At 44.0% G+C, this 25,829-nt stretch overlaps 1 protein-coding gene across 1 annotated transcript in view; it reads right to left on the minus strand.

Annotated features, from left to right (window-relative positions):
- LOC124594672 overlaps positions 1–25,829 on the minus strand; it is a 289,502-nt gene that overhangs the window by 256,326 nt on the left and 7,347 nt on the right. The window contains exon 4 of the mRNA XM_047133040.1: positions 6,948–7,070. Coding sequence (XP_046988996.1) covers positions 6,948–7,070 — 123 coding nt within the window. The remainder of the gene's footprint in view (positions 1–6,947; positions 7,071–25,829) is intronic.

The following is a 25,829-nucleotide window of genomic DNA, read 5'->3' on the forward strand; positions in this document are numbered from 1 at the left end:
AGAATATAAAATATGAATAGGCATTTCATCATAGATTACACAATATCGTTTGACCTTGTCATAAAATAAAAATTAAGACAACTTTTTTCCCAAATCATCTCTAACAACTACGGCAAAATATTTAAGAATTATATAAGAGTATGCTACTACATTACAGGCCAACAGTGTTGATGAGGTTAATGATCCGAGAGTAACAAAACAAAGGTTCTTACATTGACGCAATTACGTGCTGATATTATCAACACCATTAATTGTTGTTGGGGTACGCAAGAAAGTCACGCAGTCTTAAACTATTAGTACTATCTCCTAACATTTTCAATAGAAGTCAATTGACCACTAAGGCCTCTAATCTGTTTACTACTTTTCTCTTTTCTCTACAAAGCGTAGCGATATTTCGTAAGTAATCTCTTTAATATTGTTTTATTACTTATCCAATGCAATAAATGTGGGAACATTTTTAATTTAGTCGGTTAAATTTTAGTTTTGTGTGACACCATACAGAAGTATGTGACACTGTATTAAAGGTACATGAAGTTACTTGTACTTTCCGCGTTTGTGTTTTACATCATATTATACTAGATGACAAATGTTATAACATAGAACTGTTTAGCTATTGTCTAATTGTACTTTTATATAGTAACAAATGCGTGATGCTTTACTAGGCACACCTACTCGTATATGAAGAACTCTATATATGTTCAGAGAATTTCAAGTGCACGTTCTGTATGTCCGTTTGCTTAATCATGAACTGCATGCAGTTTGTTTACATGTAAAACAATTATCTTTAGTTTTGTCTTTTTTGCACAATCCAATTTGGCAAGCTGTTCGTTTAGCACCTTTAGACGTTCCTTCGTCTACATCGTCTACCACGTGTAGTAGTATGAAACCGGAATTTCCCCAATGGATGGTGCTAGCCATCAGCGTAGGGCACTGAGACCGCGTCTGCAGCGGCATCTGCTTCCTGTAACGGCTGACGACGAATGTCAACATACAGTAACCCAAGTTCCATATATCGGTATCTGTTTCAAACCGGTAAAAATGTCGATTTCTGTGCCAACGAAAAACAATTAGCGGACAGCATTGGTTTTGTGTTACTATTTGATGAAAATTGCTGCAGAATCGCATCGAATGCTTGTTGAAGATTTCGGCAAACATGCTCTTGGGAAAACACAGTGTTTCGAGTGGTTCCAAAAATTAAATGGTTCAAATGGCTCTGAGCATTATGGGACTTAACATCTGTTGTCATCAGTCCCCTAGAACGTAGAACTACTTAAACATAACGAACCTAGGGACATCACACCCATCTATGCCCGAGGCAGGATTCGAACCTGCGGCCGTAGCAGTCGCTCGATTCCGGACTGAAGTGCGCAGAACCGCTCGGCCACCGCCGCCGGCCAAAAACTAATACATGGTGATTTTGACGTGAGAAACGATGAGTGCAGGAAACCACCGAAAAAGTTTGAAGGTAACAAAGTGAAGGCCTTATTGGATGAAGATTATAAACTCAACAGGAACAATTAAATGTGACGCAGAAAACCGTTTCTCTTCGGTTGAAGTCTATGGCAAAGGTGGACAAAATGGGAAAATGGATTGCTCATGAACTGAATGAAAGACAGCAAGCAACTCGAAAGACCACATCGGAAATGCTGCTCCTCAGATACAAAAAAATGCCGTTTCTCCATCTAATAATGGCAAGTAATGAAAAATGGATCCTAAGCGTCGTAAATCATGGGTGAATCCAGGAAAACCATCGGCATCCACGGCAAGACCAAATCGCTTTGGAAAGAAGACAATGCTCTGTGTTTGTGGGATCAGAAGCATATCGTCTATTATGAGCTGCTAAATCATGGTGATACCCTCAACACTGGCGCTACCAACGGCAAATGATCGATTTAAATGGAGAATTACGCGAGAAATAACCGGAATATGGAAAAAGGCAACACGAAGTTATATTGCTCCATGACAACGCCCCATCTGACAAAGCAAAACTGGTCAGGAAAACGATCGAGGATTTGAGTTGGAACATACAAGGGCATGAGGCTTATTCTCCAGATTTCGTTCCTTCCAATTGTCATATATTTGCATAAGTGGGACACGCTCTCGCCGAACAACGCTTCAATTCCTGTGAGAAAGTACGAAAATGGCTCGATAGCTGGTCCGCTTGAAAAGAACTGCCTTTTTTGTGGTGGCATTTATAACCTGCTGGAGAGGTGGGAGAAATGTATAAACAGCAATGGAGATTATTTTTAATAAAATATTGTTTAGGCACCACATTTTTCATTTCGTAAAATGTTCAGTTTTACATTTTTGAAGATTTAAAGCAAGTTACCAATCGATGCACCACTTGAGAATTTTGTCTAACTGAACATTTATGCAGCTTCTTTCAGACAGTTTCATTGTAGATAACTGATCAACTCCACAAAAAAAATATAGTGTGCAAGATCATTAATATACAACTTGATCAGCAAGATCCTCAACACACTTCCCTTAAGCACACATGAAGTTACTCTACATCTGACGATGATTCTCCAGCCGAGATAACATGCTGCCTTCTCCCTAACAGAAAATTCCTTATGATTATACTTTTGACTACAAGCATACGTGTGGTACTGAGCCAAATGTTTTCCGGAAATTATATAATGCATCTAAATGTCTATATTGATCCAAAGCTTTCAATACGTCACGTGAGAAAAGTGCAAGTTGTGTTTCATATGATCGATGTTTTCGGAATGCATGCTGGATGGCATGGAGGAGATCATTCTGTTCGAGATACCTCATAACGCTTAAGCTCAGAAAATGTTCCAAGATTCTACAACAAATCGATGTCAAGGATATTGAACAGTAGATTTGAGGATCACTTCAGCTACTCCTTCGGGGGGTCTACGGTAGATCATAGTTTAAGAGTAGGTAACATCCTCAGTGTCAGTTCCTGTCTCATTCGCTAGTGACTGGACAGTAATCTTGGTACCACTAAGAGTCTTGAGTTGTGTGAAGGATTATTTGACAGTATTCTGCTACGGTAGTCGCTGAAGGCTTCACGCGTTTCTCTCTTGACAGCCAAACTCGTTTCATTCAACATATCTCTAGCTATAGCACTATATTTTGTTTTACACCTATTCTACCTATCGCCAGTGAAAGTGGATGGAGTCTAGAACAGCTGAGGGCGAGAAGAATTCCCAATTGTTATCACTACTTCTTTTACAGCTTTCATTATTAAGGTGCGTTGAGAGATCGTACAGTCGGTTATCAACTTGTATAAGGTGTGGTCGTTGATCGTAGCTAAATCTAGAATGTTACTGAAAACATGTATGGGCCAACACCTCGCCGTGGCTCTTATGCTACATTTGCGTGAGATTTGATGTATCACATCTTCGGCGAATTTGGTGTTATTATAAAAGTGGGCTGTTTCTAGAGTTTTCTTTCCTGCAGCCGCATCGATTGTTACAATTCAATCCACAGAAGTATGAAGGACCACATTTTTCTTACTCTTCCCTTAGTAGCACTTGAATGACGTAGACTTTGTTCTTTTCTCACAGTGGTGGCACTTCCGCTCCAGTCCCGTTCACAGTACCACCAACGCTTGCATCTCTATATTTCAGTTCTTTTGACAGCCTAATAGAAGTTAAGAACGTGTCTGATGTATTCTCCCCTATTGTAAGGTTCCGTGAGATGTTCTTTCAGGCTAGTATCCGTTGTTCTCGTTTTATGGTTCAAATGGCTCTGAGCACTATGGGACTTAACATCAGAGGTCATGAGTCCCCTAGAACTTAGAACTACTTAAACCTACCTAACCTAAGGACATCACACACATCCATGACCGAAGCAGGATTCGAACCTGCGACCGTAGCGGTCGCGCGGTTCCAGTGTGTTTCATCTTTCCTCAAATAAAAAAAAAACATTCAGGAAATACCTAATCTTAGTTTCTGTTACCAGTCAGTCACTTATTATCAGTTTCCAGAGGCCACGACTGTGACAGCGATCCAGTACAGTTACCAGTTGAACTAATACTGACAACAATGAGGTGCTCAGTGGAAATTTGTTGTAAGTTCCTATGGGACCAAACCGCTGACGTCATAGGTCCCTAGGCTTACACACTACTTTATGTGACTTAAACTAACTTACGCTAAGGAGGACTCGAACCACTGACGGTGATAGCGGCGCGAACCGTGGCAAGGCGCTCTAGTCCATGCGGCTGGTGCTCAGTGATTGAGTCACGCGACGTTGCGTGAAGTTCATCGTCATCTAAAAGAGGGGTAAATGAACCAGGTAAAATACATTTCTGTGAGAAGTTGTCCATTAAACACGATCTGGTGCCAATTGAAACAATTAAGGAAAATGAAACATTCCCTAAAACAATTAAAATTCATAAAGTCAGAGGAGTAGACTATTTTATGGAGCACTGTGCTGTGGCACCTCTGTAGGAGTTGGTGTGTGTGTGGTGCTGCGGTAGGTGGTGCGGAACCAGTGCCGACGCTATGATCAATTTAACAATATAGCTTCATTTTATGTTCAAGTCTACATGAAGCAGGCATGTCTCCCCTTGTGAGCTCTGAGTGGAGCGGCTGGTGTCGGCTGCTAGGACGGCGTCTGCCGACTTTGCGTCAGTACTCCGGCTCAGTGACGAATGCCAAGCCACGGCCAGCTGCGACACACCCGGCGGCGGTCCCACTGCTCTCTCCTCCCCGATGGCAGAGGCGGCTGTGTGCGGGTCTCGACCCGCGTCCCTCGGACAGGCAGCGGACGGCGACTGGCGTTTTGACGCCGAGTCCGTCGCTGGGACACAGCGTCGACGGAGGCAGGTCGGCGGGGCTGTGGCAGCTGGGTCCTTAAAGGACCCAGTGCGACGTCAGACGCAGCCTGGCCTCGAACCGGAGGCCGCTGATGACGCTGCCCAGTCGTCTCGCGGTCCTGCGGTGCTCCGCCGTCAAAATGGCTCTGAGCACTATGGGACTCAACTGCTGAGGTCATTAGTCCCCTAGAACGTAGAACTAGTTAAACCTAACTAACCTAAGGACATCACAAACATCCATGCCCGAGGCAGGGTTCGAACCTGCGACTGTAGCGGTCCTGCGGTTCCAGGCTGCAGCGCCTTTAACCGCACGGCCACTTCGGCCGGCGCTCCGCCGTCGTGGTGAGGCTGGCTACTCAGCAGTGACCGACTCACCGATTCGAATGACGTCCTGTCCTCAAATTCATTATATTCCTTTACTGTCCATTTGCTTCTCTAAAACGTTATGTCTTGTCACGACATCCATCGCAAAGAGTCTCGCTCGAATGTGGTGGTAACGACCCCCATACTACATCGTTCTTTGCTGCGCAGGGCAGTTTACTGCTATGCTCAGCTATCCTCGCTACAGACCTCACTAGCGCACCTGTCGTTAAAAATGTAAATTTCGTCTGACTAGGGACTCCAGTTGGGTAGACCGTTCACCGGGTGCAAGTCTTTCGATCTGACGGCACTTCGGCGATTTGCGCGTCGATGGGGATGAAATGATGATGATTAGGACAACACAACACCCTGAGCGGAGAAAATCTCCGACCCAGCCGGGAACCGAAACCGAGCCCTTAGGATTGACATTCTGTCGTGCTGACCACTCAGCTACCGGCGGCGGACGCACCTGTTGTTGAGCATTAAATGTCGACATGGCGTTTCCGACAGCCAGTGCTGTTACCACAATACTCCGCGGCGGCCTCCATGCTACTTTCAGTCTCTTACGATAAAGATTTAATACTTTTACCTAAAATACTTGGAAGTGCCACCATAATTTTAACACGAAAGGAATTCGTATCTCAAAATGAAAAAGTGATCAACTGACCTCTGCCAGTAGTTCTCCTGTTGAGGCAGCGAACACGTTTCTCACTACTTTAGGCCAGGCAACAGTGGCAGCTCCACAGTCGTGCTTACGTGTTACCACAGCAACTTCAGGACAGTTTCCACTGTGGTTCAAAATGGTTCAAATGGCTCTGAGCACTATGCGACTTAACTTCTGAGGTCATCAGTCGCCTAGAACTTAGAACTAATTAAACCTAACTAACCTAAGGACAGCACACACATCCATGAAGGAGGCAGGATTGGAACCTGCGACCGGAGCGGTCGCTCGGCTCCAGACTGTAGCGCCTAGAAGCACACGGCCACTCTCCTGTACGGACGAATCGTGGAAAGTGGAGCAAGGACGGGGTTAGAGCTTGGCCAGAGATCCTGTTCTACAGGAAGATCCATAATTCCTTCTGGGGTTTCAGAAGACAGCTGCAGGAAGACTACAAGACACCGAAAGATAGACACACATCTGTGGACAGACCGTCTCTCCAAGTTCTTAAACCAAAATACAGTTGTTCAGTATGACGACCATTTCTAACGTAGCAAATGTCGATACGTGCATTTAATTCAATGAACTCACTGACGTGAACTGCCTCGTATAGCGGGACAGCAGTACGCTTCAGACATCTGTTCATCGTAGTGGCAAAAATGCAAGCGCAAACAAAACCGATTTCGTAGATTTTATAATATGTTTAATAGGCAACCGATCACGATAGCATAAGCTGAAACATTATCGGAATTACGACCCCAAAACTTTTTGATTTTTCTGCTTCTTTTTTGTCAAAAGAAACTTTTTTAGTGGTTACGAAATCATCTGAGGCAGCTCACGGGTCATTTCAGACAAAATATAGAGTTGTACGCTTCATACAGGAAAGACAACTTCGGCGTTTCTTTCTTTTCCTGTTTTTTTATGACATGATGCATATAAAGCACAGGCTTGAAAATAGCGGCACCTGTCAAATACTATTGGAATAAGAATGTTAACGAGTGGTGAGATCCTCATTGTAATATGTGTGAGGTGGTCGTGAAGGATCAAGAAATACACGCTTGTGGGTGGCGTACGGAGGACGCGGGAAGCGGGGACTGGCAAAGGGTTGCGGTTGCGCGCGGTGCTCGGCGCTCGGCTCACCTTTGACCCAGACGGGGCTGGACGGCGGGTTGGAGTCGACGTCGCACTTGAGGGAGACGGCCATGCCCTCCAGCAGCGGGAAGCCGAAGCCGGGCGTGCGGCTGATGGCGAAGGACGGGCTGTCTGCAACAGCAAGGCGGCGGGCGTCAGCCGAGGCGTGTGCTCTGCTCTGGCGTGGATAGGTTGATGTATCACAGTGAAGCATCAAAGAATCTCTATATCTACATCCATATCTACATGGTTACTCTGCATTTTACACTTAACTGCCTGGCTGGGGATTCATCGAACCATTTTCATACTTCTTCTCTCCATTACACTCTCGAATGGCGCGAGGGAAAAAGGAACACCAAAATCTTTCCGTTCGAGCTCTGATTTCTCTTATTTAATTATGATGATCATTTCTACCTACGTAGATGGGTGTCAACAAAATATTTTGGCTTTCGGAAGAGGAAGTTGGTGATTGAAATTTCGTAAATAGATCTCGCCGCAAAGAAAACCACCTTTGTTTCAGTGACTGCCAATCCAACTTGCGTATCACATCAGTTACACTCTCATCTCTATTGCGCGATAACACGAATCGAGCTTCCCTTCTTTGCACTTTTTCGATGTCCTCCGGCAATCCTACCCGGTAAGGATCCCACACCGCGCAGCAATATTCCAGCAGAGGACGGAAAAGTGTAATGTAGGCTGTCTCTTTAGTGGGTTTGTTGCATCTTCTAAGTGTTCTGCCAACAAAGCGCAGTCTTTGTTTCGCCTTTCCCACAGCCGGCCGGAGTGACCGAGCGGTTCTAGGCGCTACAGTGTGGAACCGCGAGACCGCCACGGTCGCAGGTTCGAATCCTGCCTCGGGCATGGATGTGTGTGATGTCCTTAGGTTAGTTAGGTTTAAGTAGTTCTAAGTTGTAGGGGCCTGATAACCACAGAAGTTAAGTCCCATAATGCTCAGAGCCATTTGAAGCCTTCCCCACAATATTATCTATGTGGTCTCTCCAGTTTAAGTTGCTCGTAATTGTAATTCCTAAGTATTTAGTCGAATCGACAGCCCTTAGATTTGTGCGACTTATCGTATACCCAAAATTTATCGGATTTCTTTTAGTACCCATATGTATGACCTCGCACTTTTCTTTGTTTAGTGCCAATTGCTACTTTCGCACCATTCAGAAATTATCTCTGGATCACTTAGTAATTGGAATTGATCGCCTGATGATTTTACTAGACTGTAAATTACAGGGTCATCTGAAAACAATCTAAGGGGTCTACTTAGATTATCACCTAGATCATTTATGTAAATCAGGAACAGCAGAGGGCCTATGACACTACCTTGCAGAACGCCAGATATCACTTCTGTTCTACTCGACGATTTACCGTCTATCACCACGAACTGTGACCACTCTAAGAGGAAATCATGAGACGATACTCCACATGCACGCAATTTGATTGATAGTCTCGTACAGGCATGCGTTTTCAAATACAAAGATATGTAAATAGGCAGAATGCGGCGCTGCGGTCGGAAACGCCTATTTATAATAGTGTCTGGCGCAGTTGTTAGATCGATTACTGCCGCTACAATGGCTGGTAGTCAAGATTTAAGTCGGCGTACGGGCGATGGGACAGAGAATCTCCGAGGCAGAGATGAAATGGGGATTTTCCGCTACGACCATTTCACGAGCGTACCGTGAATATCAGGAATACGGTAAAATATCAAATCTCTGACATCACTGCGGCCAGAAAAAGATCCTGTAAGAACGGGACCAACGACGACTGAAGAGAATCGTTCAACGTGACAAAAGTTGTAGCCTTCCGCGAATTGCAGCAGATTTCAATGCTGGGCCATCAACAAGTGTCAGCGTGCGAACCATTCAACGAAACATCATCGATATGGGCTTTCGGAGTCGAAGGCTCACTCGTACACACTTAATCACTGCACGCCTCGACTGGGCCCGTCAACACCGACACTGAATTGTTGACAACTGGAAACATGTTGCCTGCTTGGACGAGTCTCCTTTCAAATTGCATCGAGCGGATGGACGTGTGCGGGTATGGAGACAACCTCATGAGCCCATGCACCGTGCACGTCAGCAGTGGACTGTTCAAGCTGTGGTGGTGTTGGGCGAGCGCAGTTGGAGTGATATCAGACATCTGATGCGTCTAGATACGACTCTGACAGGTGCCACGTACGTAAGTATCCTGTCTGATCACCTGCATCCATTCACGTCCATTGTGAATTCTGACTTAATTGGGCAATTCCAGCAGGACAATGCGACATCCCACACGTCCAGTATTGCTACAGAGTGGGTCCAGGAACACTGCTCTGAGTTTAAACATTTCCACTGCCCACCAGTCTCCCCAGACATGAACTTTATTGAACATATCTGGGATGTCTTGCAAAATGCTGTTCACAGTAGATCTGCACCCCCTCGTACTCTTACCAATTTATGGACAGCCCTGCACGATTCCTGGTATCATTTCCCACCAGCACTATTTCAGACATTAGTCGAGTCCATGCTACGTCGTGTTGCTGCACTTCTGCGTGCTCCCGGGGTCCGCACAAGATATTATGCCTAACAGTTTCTTTGGCTCCCACAGCATCAACTATATTTCATGTTTGACTCCTACCCTATGTGGACGCCCAGTGACAAGGCAGTGTAATTTTCAGACTTGCTGATCCGACGCAAATGTAGTGTGCCAATCACAAGGATTGAGAATGACGCAAATATATGATTTGAGAGTACAACGTAACGAATGACATTCTCAGATTATTATCTTATCAGAAGCCAAAAGAAACTAGTGGTAGGAACTTCTTTCATTTGCATGTCACCTATGTAGTCTATAAGGCGAAGTCCCATTGAATCAGTACATCTTACAGGCTGAAATTAGAACTGCCTGTGCTAACATCTGACACTGCTCTATAAAGGAAAGCTCACAGTCTTATTTCCTTTTGTTTCTGGTCCTATATCAACGTACATGCATGAAGTGGAAACGAAATGTAAAGCTTTTTGATCAGCAGCGGCAGATGAATAGACATGCCACAATGTGGCTTGCATGCAACGCAATATTGAAAGGGCGAGAGGGCAGACTGCACAGGTAGAATTAATACTAAGTGAGGTTTTGTCAGCTACAGTGGTGCAATGAAATATGCTGGATTTAGATATGTCGCAGGAAGATGACAGTAATCTAGTGAGGGAACCAGCACCGCCTGGCGTTCCCACTGGACGTTAGGGTAAACAACGCGCTAGGTTCCCTCAACCTCTGTTAAGGATGAGAGTAGAGTTTTCCGTCAATTAGATTCCAGAAACTGCGCAGTTCTCGTCTGTGTGGTATTTTTGAACGAAAATATGGAATTGTTTAGATTAGGGGCCGTAGAGATGCCACTAATGTTATACGTATATGCTAGGAAAAGTTCCGTTCGGAGGTTGGATAGGGCTATAATTTCAAAACAGTCAGTCCAGAGCATCCATGAAAATGTGTAAACAGGTGATCCTGGCTAGTGCTGTGAGTCAGTTAACAGATAACCATTAAGGGGATTGCCAGAGTGTGAAGGAACAGTTTGGAACATACATAAATAGTATGAGAAGAGCTGCCCAAGCGTTGTGCTTTCTTCAGGTACGAAAACAGCAGCCCTTGGTCACTAAGCCGTTACCAAACGCTGGATGTTTCCATGGGACAAAGAAAGATAGGCGCTGGGTTGTTTCCCTTCAATAGTCTGTTTTGCTCACTCTCGTTATCGACAACAAGTGGACCACTCGTCAGTAACATAATGGAAAGCAAGCGACGTATTTGAATTTCTAATCGGGTTAACGTTGAATGTTTCTCTGTATCTAATATTCCAGAAACTGGAACTATCGTATCACATCACGGCAAGCCGATATCTCGATGTCATCAGTGCAGACAACGTCTGAATGCCTACGAGATTCAGGAAGCTGCCAGCATGGGGTTACTAGGTGAGGGAATGAAACACGATGTTCAAAATTCCAATTTTCCTTCCTCTTCTTTCACCCCAGTTATGCAATTCTAAGTTTCAGTAGCACACTGATTGCTTTCGTGTGCTAGATCAGCTGTCTAAGAATGTCACACAATAGTAACGTAAATTTTTGTGGATCTCATTCTGTAAATAATGGTAACGATATTGTCGTAGGATAAATTACGAAGTAGACATGTGCCATTAGTACACGAGGGGCAGTGTCAACTTTGACATTCATTACCTTCAGACTTCCAGAAGAATTTCATCCACAGGATCCAGAAGTTAACAAAGCCAGCCAAATGCGAGAGCTGTCGCACAGTGAGCTCAACACCTCACGCACCCAAACTGCAGACAAAAATAATAAACTGAAGAATGGAAAAGAAAACGGAAGGCGACGGCACCAGGCAGTTCTGACGATGCCCTTGGTAATGAAAGCAAGACTGATGAAAAAAAAGACGTATTTATCGACCTAAAAATGTAAAATGATGCAGGATGTTCGAAACTCTGAGAAAAATTGGAGTAAGCTACAGGGAAAGACGTGTAATATACGATAGTCTAAGGGTCAAGGTGGAGCACTAAGAATGAAAGACCAAGAACGAAGTGCTCGTGTAAAACTACGGCATAAGACAGGGATGCAGTCTGTCGGCTCTGTTGTTCAGTCTATACGTTGAAGAAGGAATGATTGAAATAAGGAGAAGTCCAATACTGGGATTAAAATTCTGGGCGAAAGAAAATTGACGATAAGATTCGCTAATGACATTGCTATCTTCAGTAAAATCGAGGAAGAGTTGCACGAATTGTTGGACAGAATTTCAGTCTAATGAGCAAACAATGTGGATTGATAGTAAAGGGAAGAAAGACAACAATAATGAGGAACAGCAGAAATGAGATTAGTGATGAAATGAGCATTAAAACTGGTGACCACGAAATAGATGAAATGAAAAACTCAGCTACTTTGGCAGCAAAATAACACCTGACGAGCGAAGCTCGATTTAGTAGCAGGATAACACAAGTCACGATGTTATTGATGACCGAAAGAAATCTACTAGAATCAAAAATCTGCCTCAGTGTGAGTAACAAACGTCTGAGACTGTACGTTTGGAGAACAGCGTTGTATGGTAATAGAACATCAATTGTGGGAAAACTGGAACAGAAGAGAGTCAAAGCGTATGGGATGTATTGCTAAGTAATGACGTTACAAATTAGGGTTTGGATTTGCTAAAACCATCCTAAGGACAAGATCGTATAAATATTTTTTGTTTAAGACAACCGACTTCGACAGGCATTACTGTCATCTTCAGGTCTTAAATAATCTGTTTGTCATGAACCGTGTCCATTTTAAGTTAGGGCATAACCCAAGTAACAGCACATTACCAGAGCTTTGTCATGACTAAACTATTTTAAGACATGAAGCACCTTTTGCAAGCGGATGTATCCATATATATATATACTCAAGTGCCAAAGTACCATGGTATAGGCATGCGTATTCAAAGACAGTGACATGTAAACAGGCAGAATATGGTGCTATGGGACACAGCTTAACAGAATCTGTACCGAAAATTGGAACAGGGATCAACATCAGAGATCAACGTCATGTCCGTCCTTTTCATTGCTCATGAAAACCACACTTTGCATGTAGTACCACCATACAGCGAGACCTTCAGAGGTGGTGGACCAGATTGTTGTACACACCGGTACCTCTAATACCCAGTAGCACGTCCACTTGCATTGAAACATGACTGTACTGGTCGTGACATACTAACCACAACTTCATCAAGGCACTGTTTGTCCAGATTGTCCCACTCGTCAACGACGATTTGGCGTTCATCCCTAAGAGGGTTGGTGGGTCGCGTCGTCCATAAACAGCCATTTCAATCTATCTATGTTCGATATGGTTCATGTCTGGAGAACATGCTGGTCACTCTAGTCGAGCGATTTCGTTGTCCTGAAGGAAGTCATTCACAAGATGTGCACGATGGGGACGCGAATTGTCGTCCATGAAGACGAAAACCTCACCAATACGCTGCCGACATGGTTGCACTATCGGTCGGAGGATGGCATTCATGTATCGTACAGCCGTTACGGCGCCTTCCATGACCACCAGCGGCGTACGTCGACCACACCAAATCATCAGGGAACCTCCACCTTGCTGCACTCGCTGGACAGTTGTCTAAGACATTCAGCCTGGCCGGGATGCCTCCAAACACGTGTCAGACTATTGTCTGGTTGAAGGCACATGCGACACTTATCGGTGAAGAGAACGTGATGCCAGTCCTGAGTGGTCCATTCGGCATGTTGTAGGATCCATCTGTACCGCACTGCATGGCGTCGTGGTTGAAAAAATGGACCTCGCCATGGACGTCGGGAGTGAAATTGCGCATCGTGCAGCCTATTGCGCGCAGTTTGAGTCGTAACACGACTTCCTGTGGGTGCACGAAAAGCATAGTTCAACATGGTGTCGTAGCTGTTGTGGTGTCACCGCCAGACACCACACTTGCTAGGTGGTAGTTTTAAATCGGCCCCGGTCCATTAGTACATGTCGGACCCGCGTGTCGCCACTGTGTGATCGCAGACCGAGCGCCACCACAAGGCAGGTCTCGAGATACGGACTAGCACTCGCCCCAGTTGTACGGACGACTTTGCTAGCGACTACATGGACGAAGCATTGCTCATTAGCCGAGCCAATAGTTAGAATAGCCTTCAGCTAAGTCAATGACTACGACCTAGCAAGGCGCCATTAGTAACATTGCATGTATCTAAAGAGTCTCACTTGTATCGCCACAAGCTCCAGATGTACCAAACGGATGGATTAAAGTTAAGTATTCCAGAAGCTACGTACTTTTCTTTATAGCATTCATTACGTATCCTGTTTCAGACCTCACGCCCATCTGCGTGAGCGTAGCGCGTGCCTTTCGGCTTCCTCTCATTGTGTCTAGGCTGTCTTGTCTAGACACAACAGCTGTCACGGTTCCTCAGAGTCATAATTCGTAGGTAGCGGTCATCGACTGCAGTAGTAGCCCTTGTGCGGCCTGAGCGAGGCATGTCATGAACAGTTCCCGTCTCTCTTTACCTCCTCCATGTCCGAACAACTCCATTTTGGTCTACTACGTGACGCCTGGACACTTCCTTTTTGGGAGCCCTTACTGCCACAGGGAAACAATGCGGGTGCGATCTAACAGCGGTGTTGACCGTCTAGGCATGGTTGAACTACAGACAACACTAGCCGTGTACCTCCTTCCTGGTGGAACGATTGGAACTGATCGGCTGTCGGACCCTCTCCTTCTAATAGGCGCTGCTCATGCATGGTTGTTTATAACTTTGGGGGGGTTTAGTGACATCTCTGAAAAGTCAAAGTGATTGTGTCTGTGATACAATATGCACAGTCAACGTCTATCTTCAGGAGTTCTGGGAACTGGGGTGATGTTAAACATTTTTGATATGTGTCTATATATATCAGTCATTCACAAACATAGTCCACAGTAGCACATCTGTTTACATATGCAATTTTTTTTTTTTTTTGGTCATCAGTCTACTGACTGGTTTGATGCGGCCCGCCACGAATTCCTTTCCTGTGCTAACCTCTTCATCTCAGAGTAGCACTTGCAACCTACGTCCTCAATTATTTGCTTGACGTATTCCAATCTCTGTCTTCCTCTACAGTTTTTGCCCTCTAGTACCATGGAAGTCATTCCCTCATGTCTTAGCAGATGTCCTATCATCCTGTCCCTTCTCCTTATCAGTGTTTTCCACATATTCCTTTCCTCTCCGATTCTGCGTAGAACCTCCTCATTCCTTACCTTACCAGTCCACCTAATCTTCAACATTCGTCTATAGCACCACATCTCAAATGCTTAGATTCTCTTCTGTTCCGGTTTTCCCACAGTCCATGTTTCACTACCATACAATGCTGTACTCCAGACGTACATCCTCAGAAATGTCTTCCTCAAATTAAGGCCGGTATTTGATATTAGCAGACTTCTCTTGGCAAGAAATGCCTTTTTTGCCATAGCGAGTCTGCTTTTGATGTCCTCCTTGCTACGTCCGTCATTGGTTATTTTACTGCCTAGGTAGCAGAATTCCTTAACTTCATTTACTTCGTGACCATCAATCCTGATGTTAAGTTTCTCGCAGTTCTCATTTCTACTACTTCTCATTACCTTCGTCTATCTCCGATTTACTCTCAAACCATACTGTGTACTCATTAGACTGTTCATTCTGTTCAGCAGATCATTTAATTCTTCTTCACTTTCACTCAGGATAGCAATGTCATCAGCGAATCGTATCATTGATATCCTTTCACCTTGGATTTTAATTCCACTCCTGAACCTTTCTTTCATTTCCATCATTGCTTCCTCGATGTACAGATTGAAAAGTAGGGGCGAAAGGCTACAACCTTGTCTTACACCCTTCTTAATACGAGCACTTCATTCTTGATCGTCCACTCTTATTATTCCCTCTTGGTTGATGTACATATTGTATATGACCCGTCTCTCCCTATAGCTTACCCCTACTTTTTTCAGAATCTCGAACAGCTTGCACCATTTTATATTATCGAACGCTTTTTCCAGATCGACAAATCCTATGAAAGTGTCTTGATTTTTCTTTAGCCTTGCTTCCATTATTAGCCTTAACGTCAGAATTGCCTCTCTCGTCCCTTTACTTTTCCTAAAGCCAAACTGATCGTCACCTAGCGCATTCTCAATTATCTTTTCCATTCTTATGTATATTATTCTTGTAAGCAGCTTCGATGCTTGAGCTGTTAAGCTGATTGTGCGATAATTCTCGCACTTATCAGCTCTTGCCGTCTTCGAAATTGTGTGGATGATGCTTTTCCGAAAGTCAGATGGTATATCGCCAGACTCATTTATTCTACACACCAACGTCAATAGTCGTTTTGTTGCCACTTCCCCCAATGATTTTAGAAATTCTGATGGAATGTTATCTATCCCTTCTGCCTTATTTGACCGTAAGTCCTCCAAAGCTCTTTTAAATTCCGATTCTAATACTGGATCCCCTATCTCTTCTAAATCGACTCCTGTTTCTTCTTCTATCACATCCGCCAAATCTTCACCCTCATAGAGGCTTTCAATGTATTCTTTCCATCTATCTGCTCTCTCCTCTGCATTTAACAGTGGAATTCCCGTTGCACTCTTAATGTTACCACCGTTGCTTTTAATGTCACGAAAGGTTGTTTTGACTTTCCTGTATGCTGAGTCTGTCCTTCCGACAATCATAGCTTTTTCGATGTCTTCACATTTTTCCTGCAGCCATTTTATCTTAGCTTCCCTGCACTTCCTATTTATTTCATTCCTCAGCGACTTGTATTTCTGTATTCCTGATTTTCCCGGAACATGTTTGTACTTCCTCCTTTCATCAATCAACTGAAGTATTTCTTCTGTTACCCATGGTTTCTTTGCAGCTACCTCCTTTGTACGTATGTTTTCCTTCCCAACTTCTGTGATGGCCCTTTTTAGAGATGTCCATTTTTCTTCAATTGTACTGCCTACTGCGCTATTCCTTATTGCTGTATACATAGCGTTAGAGAACTTCAAACGTATCTCGTCATTCCTTAGTACTTCCGTATCCCACTTCTTTACGTACTGATTTTTCCTGACTAATGTCTCGAACTTCAGACTACTCTTCATCACTACTATATTGTGATCTGAGTCTATATCTGCTCCTGGGTACGCCTTACAATCCAGTATCTGATTTCGGAATCTCTGTCTGACCATGATGTAATCTAACTGAAATCTTCCCGTATATCCCGGCCTTTTCCAAATATACCTCCTCCTCTTGTGATTCTTGAACAGGGTATTCGCTATTACTAGTTGAAACTTGTTGCAGAACTCAATTAGCCTTTCTCCTCTTTCATTTCTTGTCCCAAGCCCATAGTCTCCTGTAACCTTTTCTTCTACTCCTTCCCCTATAACTGCATTCCAGTCGCCCATGACTATTAGATTTTCGTCCCCCTTTACATACTGCATTACCCTTTCAATATCCTCATACACTCTCTCAATCTGTTCATCTTCAGCTTGCGACGTCAGCATATATACCTGAACTATCGTTGTCGGTGTTGGTGTGCTGTCGATTCTTATTAGAACAACCCGGTCACTGAACTGTTCACAGTAACACACCCTCTGCCCTACCTTCCTCTTCATAACGAATCCTACACCTGTTATACCATTTTCTGCTGCTGTTGATATTACCCGATACTCATCTGACCAGAAATCCTTGTCTTCCTTCCACTTCACTTCACTGACCCCTACTATATCTAGATTGAACCTTTGCATTTCCCTTTTCAGATTTTCTAGTTTCCCTACCACGTTCAAACTTCTGATTTTCCACGCCCCGACTCGTAGAACGTTATCCTTTCGTAGATTATTCAATCTTTTTCTCATGGTAACCTCCCCCTTGCCAGTCCCCTCCCGGAGATCCGAATGGGGGACTATTCCGGAATCTTTTGCCAATGGAGAGATCATCATGACACTTCTGCAATTACAGGCCACATGTCCTGTGGATACACGTTACGTGTCTTCAATGCAGTGGTTTCCTATTGCCTTCTGCATCCTCATGTCGTTGGTCATTGCTGATTCTTCCGCCTTTAGGGGCAATTTCCCACCCCTAGGACAAGAGAGTGCCCTGAACCTCTATCCGCTCCTCCGCCCTCTTTGACGAGGCCGTTGGCAGAATGAGGCTGACTTGTTATGCCGGAAGTCTTCGTTCGCCAATGCTGATTATTTATCAAAATTTAGGAAGTGGCGGGGATCGAACCCGGGGCCGTAGTCGTTTTGATCATGAATCTAAGACGTTACCCCTAGACCACGGGTATCCTCACATATGTAGTACGTATTCAAAAACATTTGAGAATATGACCAATTTATGTATACAGATGTGATTCGGTGTTGGTGTTTTCGTGACTAACATTCATTTTTTAGTGGTGTGTACATACACTGTCAGAGCCATTTTCAAAAGGTGCTTTATGTTTTTAGTTGTTTCACTTTTTTATCCACATGACAATTTGAGTTAAGGCCGATTAAAATGGACACATTTCATAACAAAAACATTTTTAAGTCCTGAAGACAACACCATAGTTCGTCAAAAATATTTATACCATCTCGGCTTTAGAATGCTTTTAGCAAATTAAACAGATAGCTCCTTCTGTTTTCTCAAAATGAGAAAATTCATTAGGTGTGGGATGTACTATAGATGGATTTCTCAAATTAGGCGGGGCGACGGGGAAGCGAGGGTCATATAGAAAATACTGACAAGAAGAAGAGACAGGATAATAGGACATGTGTTAAGGCTTCAGGAAATAACTTACATAGTACCAGAGGTGCCTGTAGAGGGTAAATCTGTAAGGGAAGAGATTGGAACAGATCAAACAAATAATTGTGGACGTAAGGTCCAAGTGCTGCTACGAGATGAATAGGTTGCACGAGGTAGGAATTCCTGGCTGCCTGCTGCAGACAAGTCAGGATTCTGATGACAAAAAATCTTAATCAAAACCCTGTCAATGCAAGAAACATCTCAGCGAGTATTAAAGGTGCAGTGTTGGACAGCATTTTGGGAACATTTTTGGGACGGAGAGATCGGGGAGCTTGGCGTGGTATTACGTGGAATGAAGTAGGCAGTTTTGTTTTATCTGGTGTACAAAATGATAATGATAATTGTGAGCATTCTAATTCTGCGAACGTATATGTTAGTGATGTAGAGGGACCATATGAGGTAGAATTTAAGCGCATACAGGGAGAATAAACTGTGACAACCCTCACCTCGCGACACGGCGCGGCACCCCGGCTGCCTGCGAAGGGCTGGAGCTGTCCAGTGTCGTATACAGTCGTTACTCAGTAACGAATGTGGAAGGTGATTCCAATACCGTTTCGGTACTGCCAGAAAGATTTTGTTACTCGCAAGTTCCTTTCCCCAAACGTACCTCCGTCGCTCTCAGCGCTCTCGGAGTGATGGAAAAGTTTCGTTTCTAATAAGTCTTCTTGCATGCACGTAGTTCCTGCTGACTCGGTAGCTTCCGAATTCCTCCCATATCTTATTCTCAGTGGTCAAGCCAGAAGTGACACGGAGTATCGAATACATTTTCACAATCACCACGTTTTCTTTTGCCCATGCGTTTGGTGTCAGTCTCGTGCCGAGTCGGCGCTATTCGTAAGCCTCGAGTCCGTTTACTCCCAGAAACGCTTCACAAGACGTGTGCTGCGAATTCGGACACCATGCGTGAGCAGAAGACGGCGTGAGTGACTTCTGAGCTGACTGTACACTGGAGTGATAAAAGTCATGGGACAGCGAAATGCACATATACAGATGGCGGTGGTATCACGTGCAAAAGCTACAGAAGGCAAGGCATTGGAGGAGCTCTCATGTGTACTCAGGTAATTCACGTGAAAAGATTTCTGGCGTGATTATGGCTGCGCGATGGGAATTAATGCACTTTGTCGTGTATTGATAATATGAGTTAGACATCCAGAACATTCCATATCAGAAATCGTGAGGGTCTTCATTATTCCGAGATGCACAATGGCGAGAGTGTGCCGAGAATACCAAATTTCGTGCTTTACCTCTCACCACGGGCAAAGCAGTAGCCGACGACCTTATCGATCCTAGAGAAGTGGCGCATTGGTAGAGCTGTCACTGCTGGCGGAAAAACTACACTGCGTGAGATAACCGCGGAAATCGATGTGGGGCGTACGACGAACGCACACGTTAGGACAGTTCGACGAAATTTGGCATTGCCAGGCTGTGGCAGCAGACGACGTACGCGAGTGTCTTTGCCAACAGCGCGACGTAACTCGCAGCACCTGTCCTTGACTTGAGACCATATCGCTTAGACCCTAGACGACTGGATATTCCTGCACTGTTCACGTTTCCTTTGGTAAGTGCTGATGGGAGGATGGTTTCAAGTTGGCAACAAGTCACTGTGCAAGGTGGTGGTGGTTCTAGAATGGTGTGGGCTGTGTTTATATGGAAGTGGCTGGGTCCTCTGGTCCAACTGATCAGATCATTGACTGGAATGGTTACGTTCGGCTACATGGAGACCATTTTCAGTCGTTCATGGACATTCATGTTCCCAAACAACGATGGAATTTTTATGGATGACAATGAGCCATGTCATCGGGCTCCAATTGTTTGCGATTGGTCTGAAGAAGATTCTGGACATTTCGTGCGAATTATATGGCCACCCAGATCGTCGGACGGGAATCCTATTGAACGGTTATGGGACATAATCGAGAGGTCAGTTCGCGTACAATATCCTGCACCAGTAAAATTTTGCAATTACAAACGGCTACAGAGGTCGTATCGCTCAGTATTTATGCGGGGACTTCCAACTACTTGTTGAGCTATGCCATGTCGAGGAGTTCCACTACGCCGAGCAAATGGAGGTCCGAAACAGTACAAGGAGGTATCCCGGGACTTTTATCACCTCAATGTACGTCCCCGACGATTGTTTCTATCAACCTACCTTTGTTATATTGTGTTTAGTTCGACAGTAAAATTAAGTAATGACCTGAGTTCAATGTAGAACGTGGTACAATTATTACGTGGAGCAATAAAAGTGAACGGTGGGATTATTTCTCCAGAGAAACGCCAAATGTGATTTGAGGTGTTACAGCTGCCGCACTACGAGTGAGCTGGTCTCCACACAACCGTATGCACGTTAAGCACGCTGTTAGACGACTTTTAGAAAATGGTTAAGGACTGCTCCATTCCAAATCAGACGAAAAATGGGAAAACCGACCTCAAATGATTAATAATTCTTACGTGTGTCAATTGAAGTAAAAGAAAATAACTTTCTCAGTTTTGGCCCTTAAGTGTCTAGTTTCCGATTTAAAATTCGGTAAAGTAGGATTTCAACAGATCAGGTTGTAGAGTTATTCAATTTCAGTGACACGTTTCGCTCTTTAGGCGATCAGCAGATTTTCTAAAAAACAAGAAAGCAATCCATTAACAACAAGTAGAGAGAGGCGCATGGTCCTCTTTTGTACGACTTCACGAACAAATAAACTGAAAGTATATTAAAACTTGCACAAAATTAACTGGACATAAAACCACAGTGTTACAGAGTCATAAGGAATAAGAGGTGCACCTAGTTAAAAGAAACAGACGACGACAATAATCCACTCCGTGTACGAACGAGACGGGAAAATCTCAAAAAAAAGAAAAAAAAAATTCAAATGACCGCAAATATACATTTGAATCTATTCGCTTTACACAGTTTCATATACACGCACGCGTCTTACGAATAATTTTGCCAACTATCTAGTTATCTTTCGCCACACTTGTGCTATGTGTGATTTCTAGTCTGCCATAGTTTACATCTACACCTGAATCTACTCAGACAGTACGCACGCCACCGTACGGTGCGTGGCAGATAGTATTCTGTACTACTTTCACTAAATGTTCTGTTCCACTCGCTAACAGAGAGAGGGAGAAACGACTGTCTATATCCCTCCTTATGAGCCTTTATTCCTCGTATCTTACCTTCGTGGTCCTTAGGCGCAATGTATGTTGGCGGCAGTAGAATCGTTCGACAGTCGGCTTGAAATGACGGTTCCTTAAACTTTATGAATAGCGTTTTTTTTTAAAAAAAAGAACGTTGCCTTCCCACCATGGATTCCCATTTAAATTACCGAAGCATCTGAGTAACACTTACGTGTTGCCAACCTACCGGTAACAAATCTAGCAACGCGCCTATGAATTGCTTTGATGTCTTCCTTCCATCCGACCTAGTACGGATCTCAAACACTCGGGCGGTACTGAAAAATAGATCGTACCATGTCCTATATGCGATCTCGTTTACAGGTCAACAATTCTTTTCTAAAATTTTCGTAATAAAGCGAAGTCGACCATTTGCCTTCCCTACCGCAGTTCCCACACGCTCGTTCCACCTCATATCGCTTCGGAACGTTACGCCCAGGTACTTACACGATTTGACCATGTCAAGCGGGACACTAACAGCACTGTATCCGAACGTTACAGGTTTGAATCACTACTCATCCGCACTGACTTACACTCTTCCACATTTAGGGCTAGCTGCCATTCATCACACCAACTGGAAATTTTTTCAAAGTCGTCTTGTAGCGTCCTACAGTCACTCAACTTCGACATCTTACCGTAAGCCACGATTTCATCGGCAAACAACCGCAGATTGCTGCCCCCCTCCCCCCCTTCCTCCCCTGTCCACCAAATCATTTATGTATACAGAGAACAACAACGGTCTCTACCATGCTTCGCACGGGCACTGATGGCGGTACCCTTGTCTCATTTGAACACTCGCAATCAAGGACTACAAACAGGGGTCTGTTATTTAAGAACTCTTCGAGCCCTCACATATCTGTGAACTTATTCAATGTGTCCTGTGCTCATATGACGGTATGTTTGCACTGACCCACAGACGTCCGACACTGGCACCGAGGCACCTCCACCCTGCCCTCCCTAGACACTACTGAAGCTGTAAACAGCGGTGTTTCGGGGATGAGTGAAATGCACGCCACAGAGCGTCTGGCTCGGATCTTCCTTGAAGTGATCTATTTCTGACAGTTCGTTGTGTCACTTTGGTGCCAGCTGCTGCTGCAGACGCCGCTGCAGATGCTGGTCCACAGCCACACGCCGGACACAACGGTCCCCCCTCTCACTAGTATCACGTGGCCATCCGGACCCCGGCCTTCTTGCGACCGCAGCTTCCCGTGACCACCTGTGCCAGTAATCACCTACAGTGGCTACATTCCTGCAAGTCATTCTGACGTATCGCAGAAGGAACTTCCAGCTTCCCGTAGCCCTATTATACGGTCTCTTTCAAACTCACTGGGTGTTGATAAGGGCATCTTCGTTGCCTTTGTCTTAATGGCATTCTTCACTAACATCAACTCACGACCTCCAATCTCAAATGTAACCAACCGACCGTTACAGTTTGTTATATGAATGTTTAATGTCAGTTCTTTCTGATTCGCCTCGATGGGCAATGAACCACTACCTTCATGTGGGTCCATAAGTAAGTTCCACTTCCTGCTGGAATCTTGGGTTAAAATGTAAATTCGTAAGGTGAAATGTTAAAATTTATTTATAGTCCTTTTTATGAATCTGTGAAGTAGCTAGTATGGAGGCCATGGACAGGGAATGTGGATAGGGATGTTGGGTGGGAATGTTGGTCGGTCGAGAGGCCTACCGAGCTAGTCCGCGCGATGGTAGAAACACCATGTCTGGGTCGCTCAGTGGTTAACGCTACTGACTGATAAGCAGGAGATCCTGGGTTCGATTCCCGATCCAGCACACATTTTCACTCATTGCCGTTGATTCCGCTAAAACTCTAGATGTAACTCATATCAATAGTTCCTTCTCTTTCCTTTGCTTTCCATCCCTCCACTTTCAATTCACACAGTGCGCATTTAAAGCAAACCTTTTTTGCATTTTCATAGTTGTGCTTCTAGAGCATATGACTGGCGAAAAATATGAATAGACATCATCTTTCAGACGTAGGAAGACGCTACCAACTTTCGTTCAAGTCGCACAACTCGTTCTTGGTGCTGCGATTTTTTTTCCGTCACTGTATTTAAGCTTACGATGTGCTTAGGTTACGATGGGCTGCGGCGAAACATAAACAACAGGTGCCCGACAACAGCCTCGTCACAATTCATGGGTGTTGCCTCCGTGTCGATTTACTTTTATTTTTTCTACAGCTCACCACTGAAGATAGCACAGGAAAGATTACTAATACCGTTTTTAGATCAAATGCTCATCAATTTGGTACAATTTTTAATCCATTTAAGTTATTGTGTATTTGAGAAAAACAATAACATGATGAAAATTACATTAAATTTTAGTATAAAACACCTTGCAGATACCACTTCGAAATACACAGTACTACCTTGTTTTTCAATTTTATTTGTGAGTTTACCCTTGAATAGCTTCTGAGCTACGAATCACAGAATCGTGGGAGTTTATCAAATTATAATTACTCTGACCTTAGACACGGAAGCAATTTTTTATTACAGCTGCGAGTTTGCAAATATATTAACTTAAACTCTACTGTAGACGACAAGAAACTGTATCCCTACAAAAAATGCAAAGTTTCACGCCGACTGAGGTAAAATGGAACAGCCTATATGCAGTAACTTCGAAGCTAAGGAAAGTCTCTATAGTTTTATGTCTAGATGTTTCACCGCAGATACAAAGGCAACATCATTTTTCCCTGTCCATCTACGGAAGAACACCAATTTGTCATTTCAGATACAGCAGATAGCACGTAAAGCGCAGACGCCGGGCAGTATTGGTCATGTCAGTCCGCACTCACAAATTGGCAGAGGGACAGGAATGACAGCCTGCTAGGCAGTATCGAGTTTACGTAAGTCGATGTTGCGTCGTCTTCGCTCTACCATTACTTGTCCGTCTAGTAAAACCTCTATGAAGCAGTCCCTAGACTTGGTCATTTAGGTCTCCTTCAATGTTTGTATTAAAAGTAGAATAATTTTTTTCCAGTAGACCAGATTCTGATCTCTATTTCCCCAGCCTATGTCCGTTGGCCATCGTGCCCCGCCAAAAACGTTACTGGTAAATAGTCTTCCTCATTTGGCCACTGGTTGAGTGAAATTCACAATACTGTTACTCTTCAGGACGACACAAACCGATAGTGTCAATTGCATTTCCGTTCTGGGCATCTAATATTGTAGGAAATACTTCCGATTATTATGTTTTATACGTAATAAAGATGTGAGGTATACCGAGAAGCCAGATTTTGGCTACGTAGGCGATTAAATAATACATCATAACTATAGTGCATGAGCACAGACTTCTTAATACAATTCAGGTGCTCCAATATAGATCTGTAATGCTACGTAAGTAACTTTATTGACTCTGGGGGGACGAACGGCGATCCGGGCCATTCCATGAAACTTTATTTTCCGATGCTGGGGGAATGGCGTCGTGTTCTTTTGTTAGTATAGGAAGATTGGAACATAAAGTAGAATGTGAGTAAACAGATCCTGGACTAAAGATATTGAGATGGGAAGTAATAAAGGCTACGAGTAAAGCAATGGGCTGTGACGAAACACGACTAAAAGTGTTAAAACTGTAGAAGTGGAGTAACAGCTAAACTGACAAACCTCATTAATAGGATATTTAACGAGTGCATTTACCCTCCATACTGTGTTTAGTTAAATAGATCCTAGTCTCTTTGCCAAAGAAATAATAGGCCAAAGAATTTAAAGACTTTACGCCAAACTGATTTCATATGTGACATCACAAATGGCGTGTGAAAGCTTGTACTCAGAAGATTTTACAGATTAACAAGGAATTCGTGGAGGGAGTCACAGTTTGGGTTCTGAAAAGGAAAAGGGCCGTGAGAAATGTACCGGGAGATGAGGATGGCAAGTCAAAAAATCCTGGTATTTCTTAGGAATATCTTAATCTGTTTGTTGATTGGTAATAGACGATTGTGTGAGTTGAGCGGAGTATCGTCCTCACGTCACTGGCAGATGTGGTGTAGTCTGGATGGACAGAAGAATGGTAGGGAAACCAAAAGTATGGATAGGCAATGAGAAAACAGATGAGGCAAGTATTGCAAGTTTTGTTATACAAGGGTAGTTAGTATTTTTAACTACTTTTTACAATTCATGTTATGAGGAAGTAACGAAGCGTTAGGACAAACTGGCGGAATGATAGAACCAGACGTAAGGGTAATTGACATGTCGCTGTAGTTGTGGATTTCAGCACGAAAAATGGTTTGATGCAGATCTCTACCTAGTCTATCTCGCGCAAGCCTCTTCATCTCTAGATAACTACTGTAGCCTATGTTGTGTCTAGACAAGACAGCCTAGACACAATGAGAGGAAGCCGAAAGGCACGCGCTACGCTCACGCAGATGGGCGTGAGGTCTGAAACAGGATACGTAATGAATGCTATAAAGAAAAGTACGT

The sequence above is a fragment of the Schistocerca americana genome, chromosome 2, assembly GCF_021461395.2.
Source record: "Schistocerca americana isolate TAMUIC-IGC-003095 chromosome 2, iqSchAmer2.1, whole genome shotgun sequence".
Classification (NCBI taxonomy): Eukaryota; Metazoa; Arthropoda; class Insecta; order Orthoptera; family Acrididae; genus Schistocerca; species Schistocerca americana.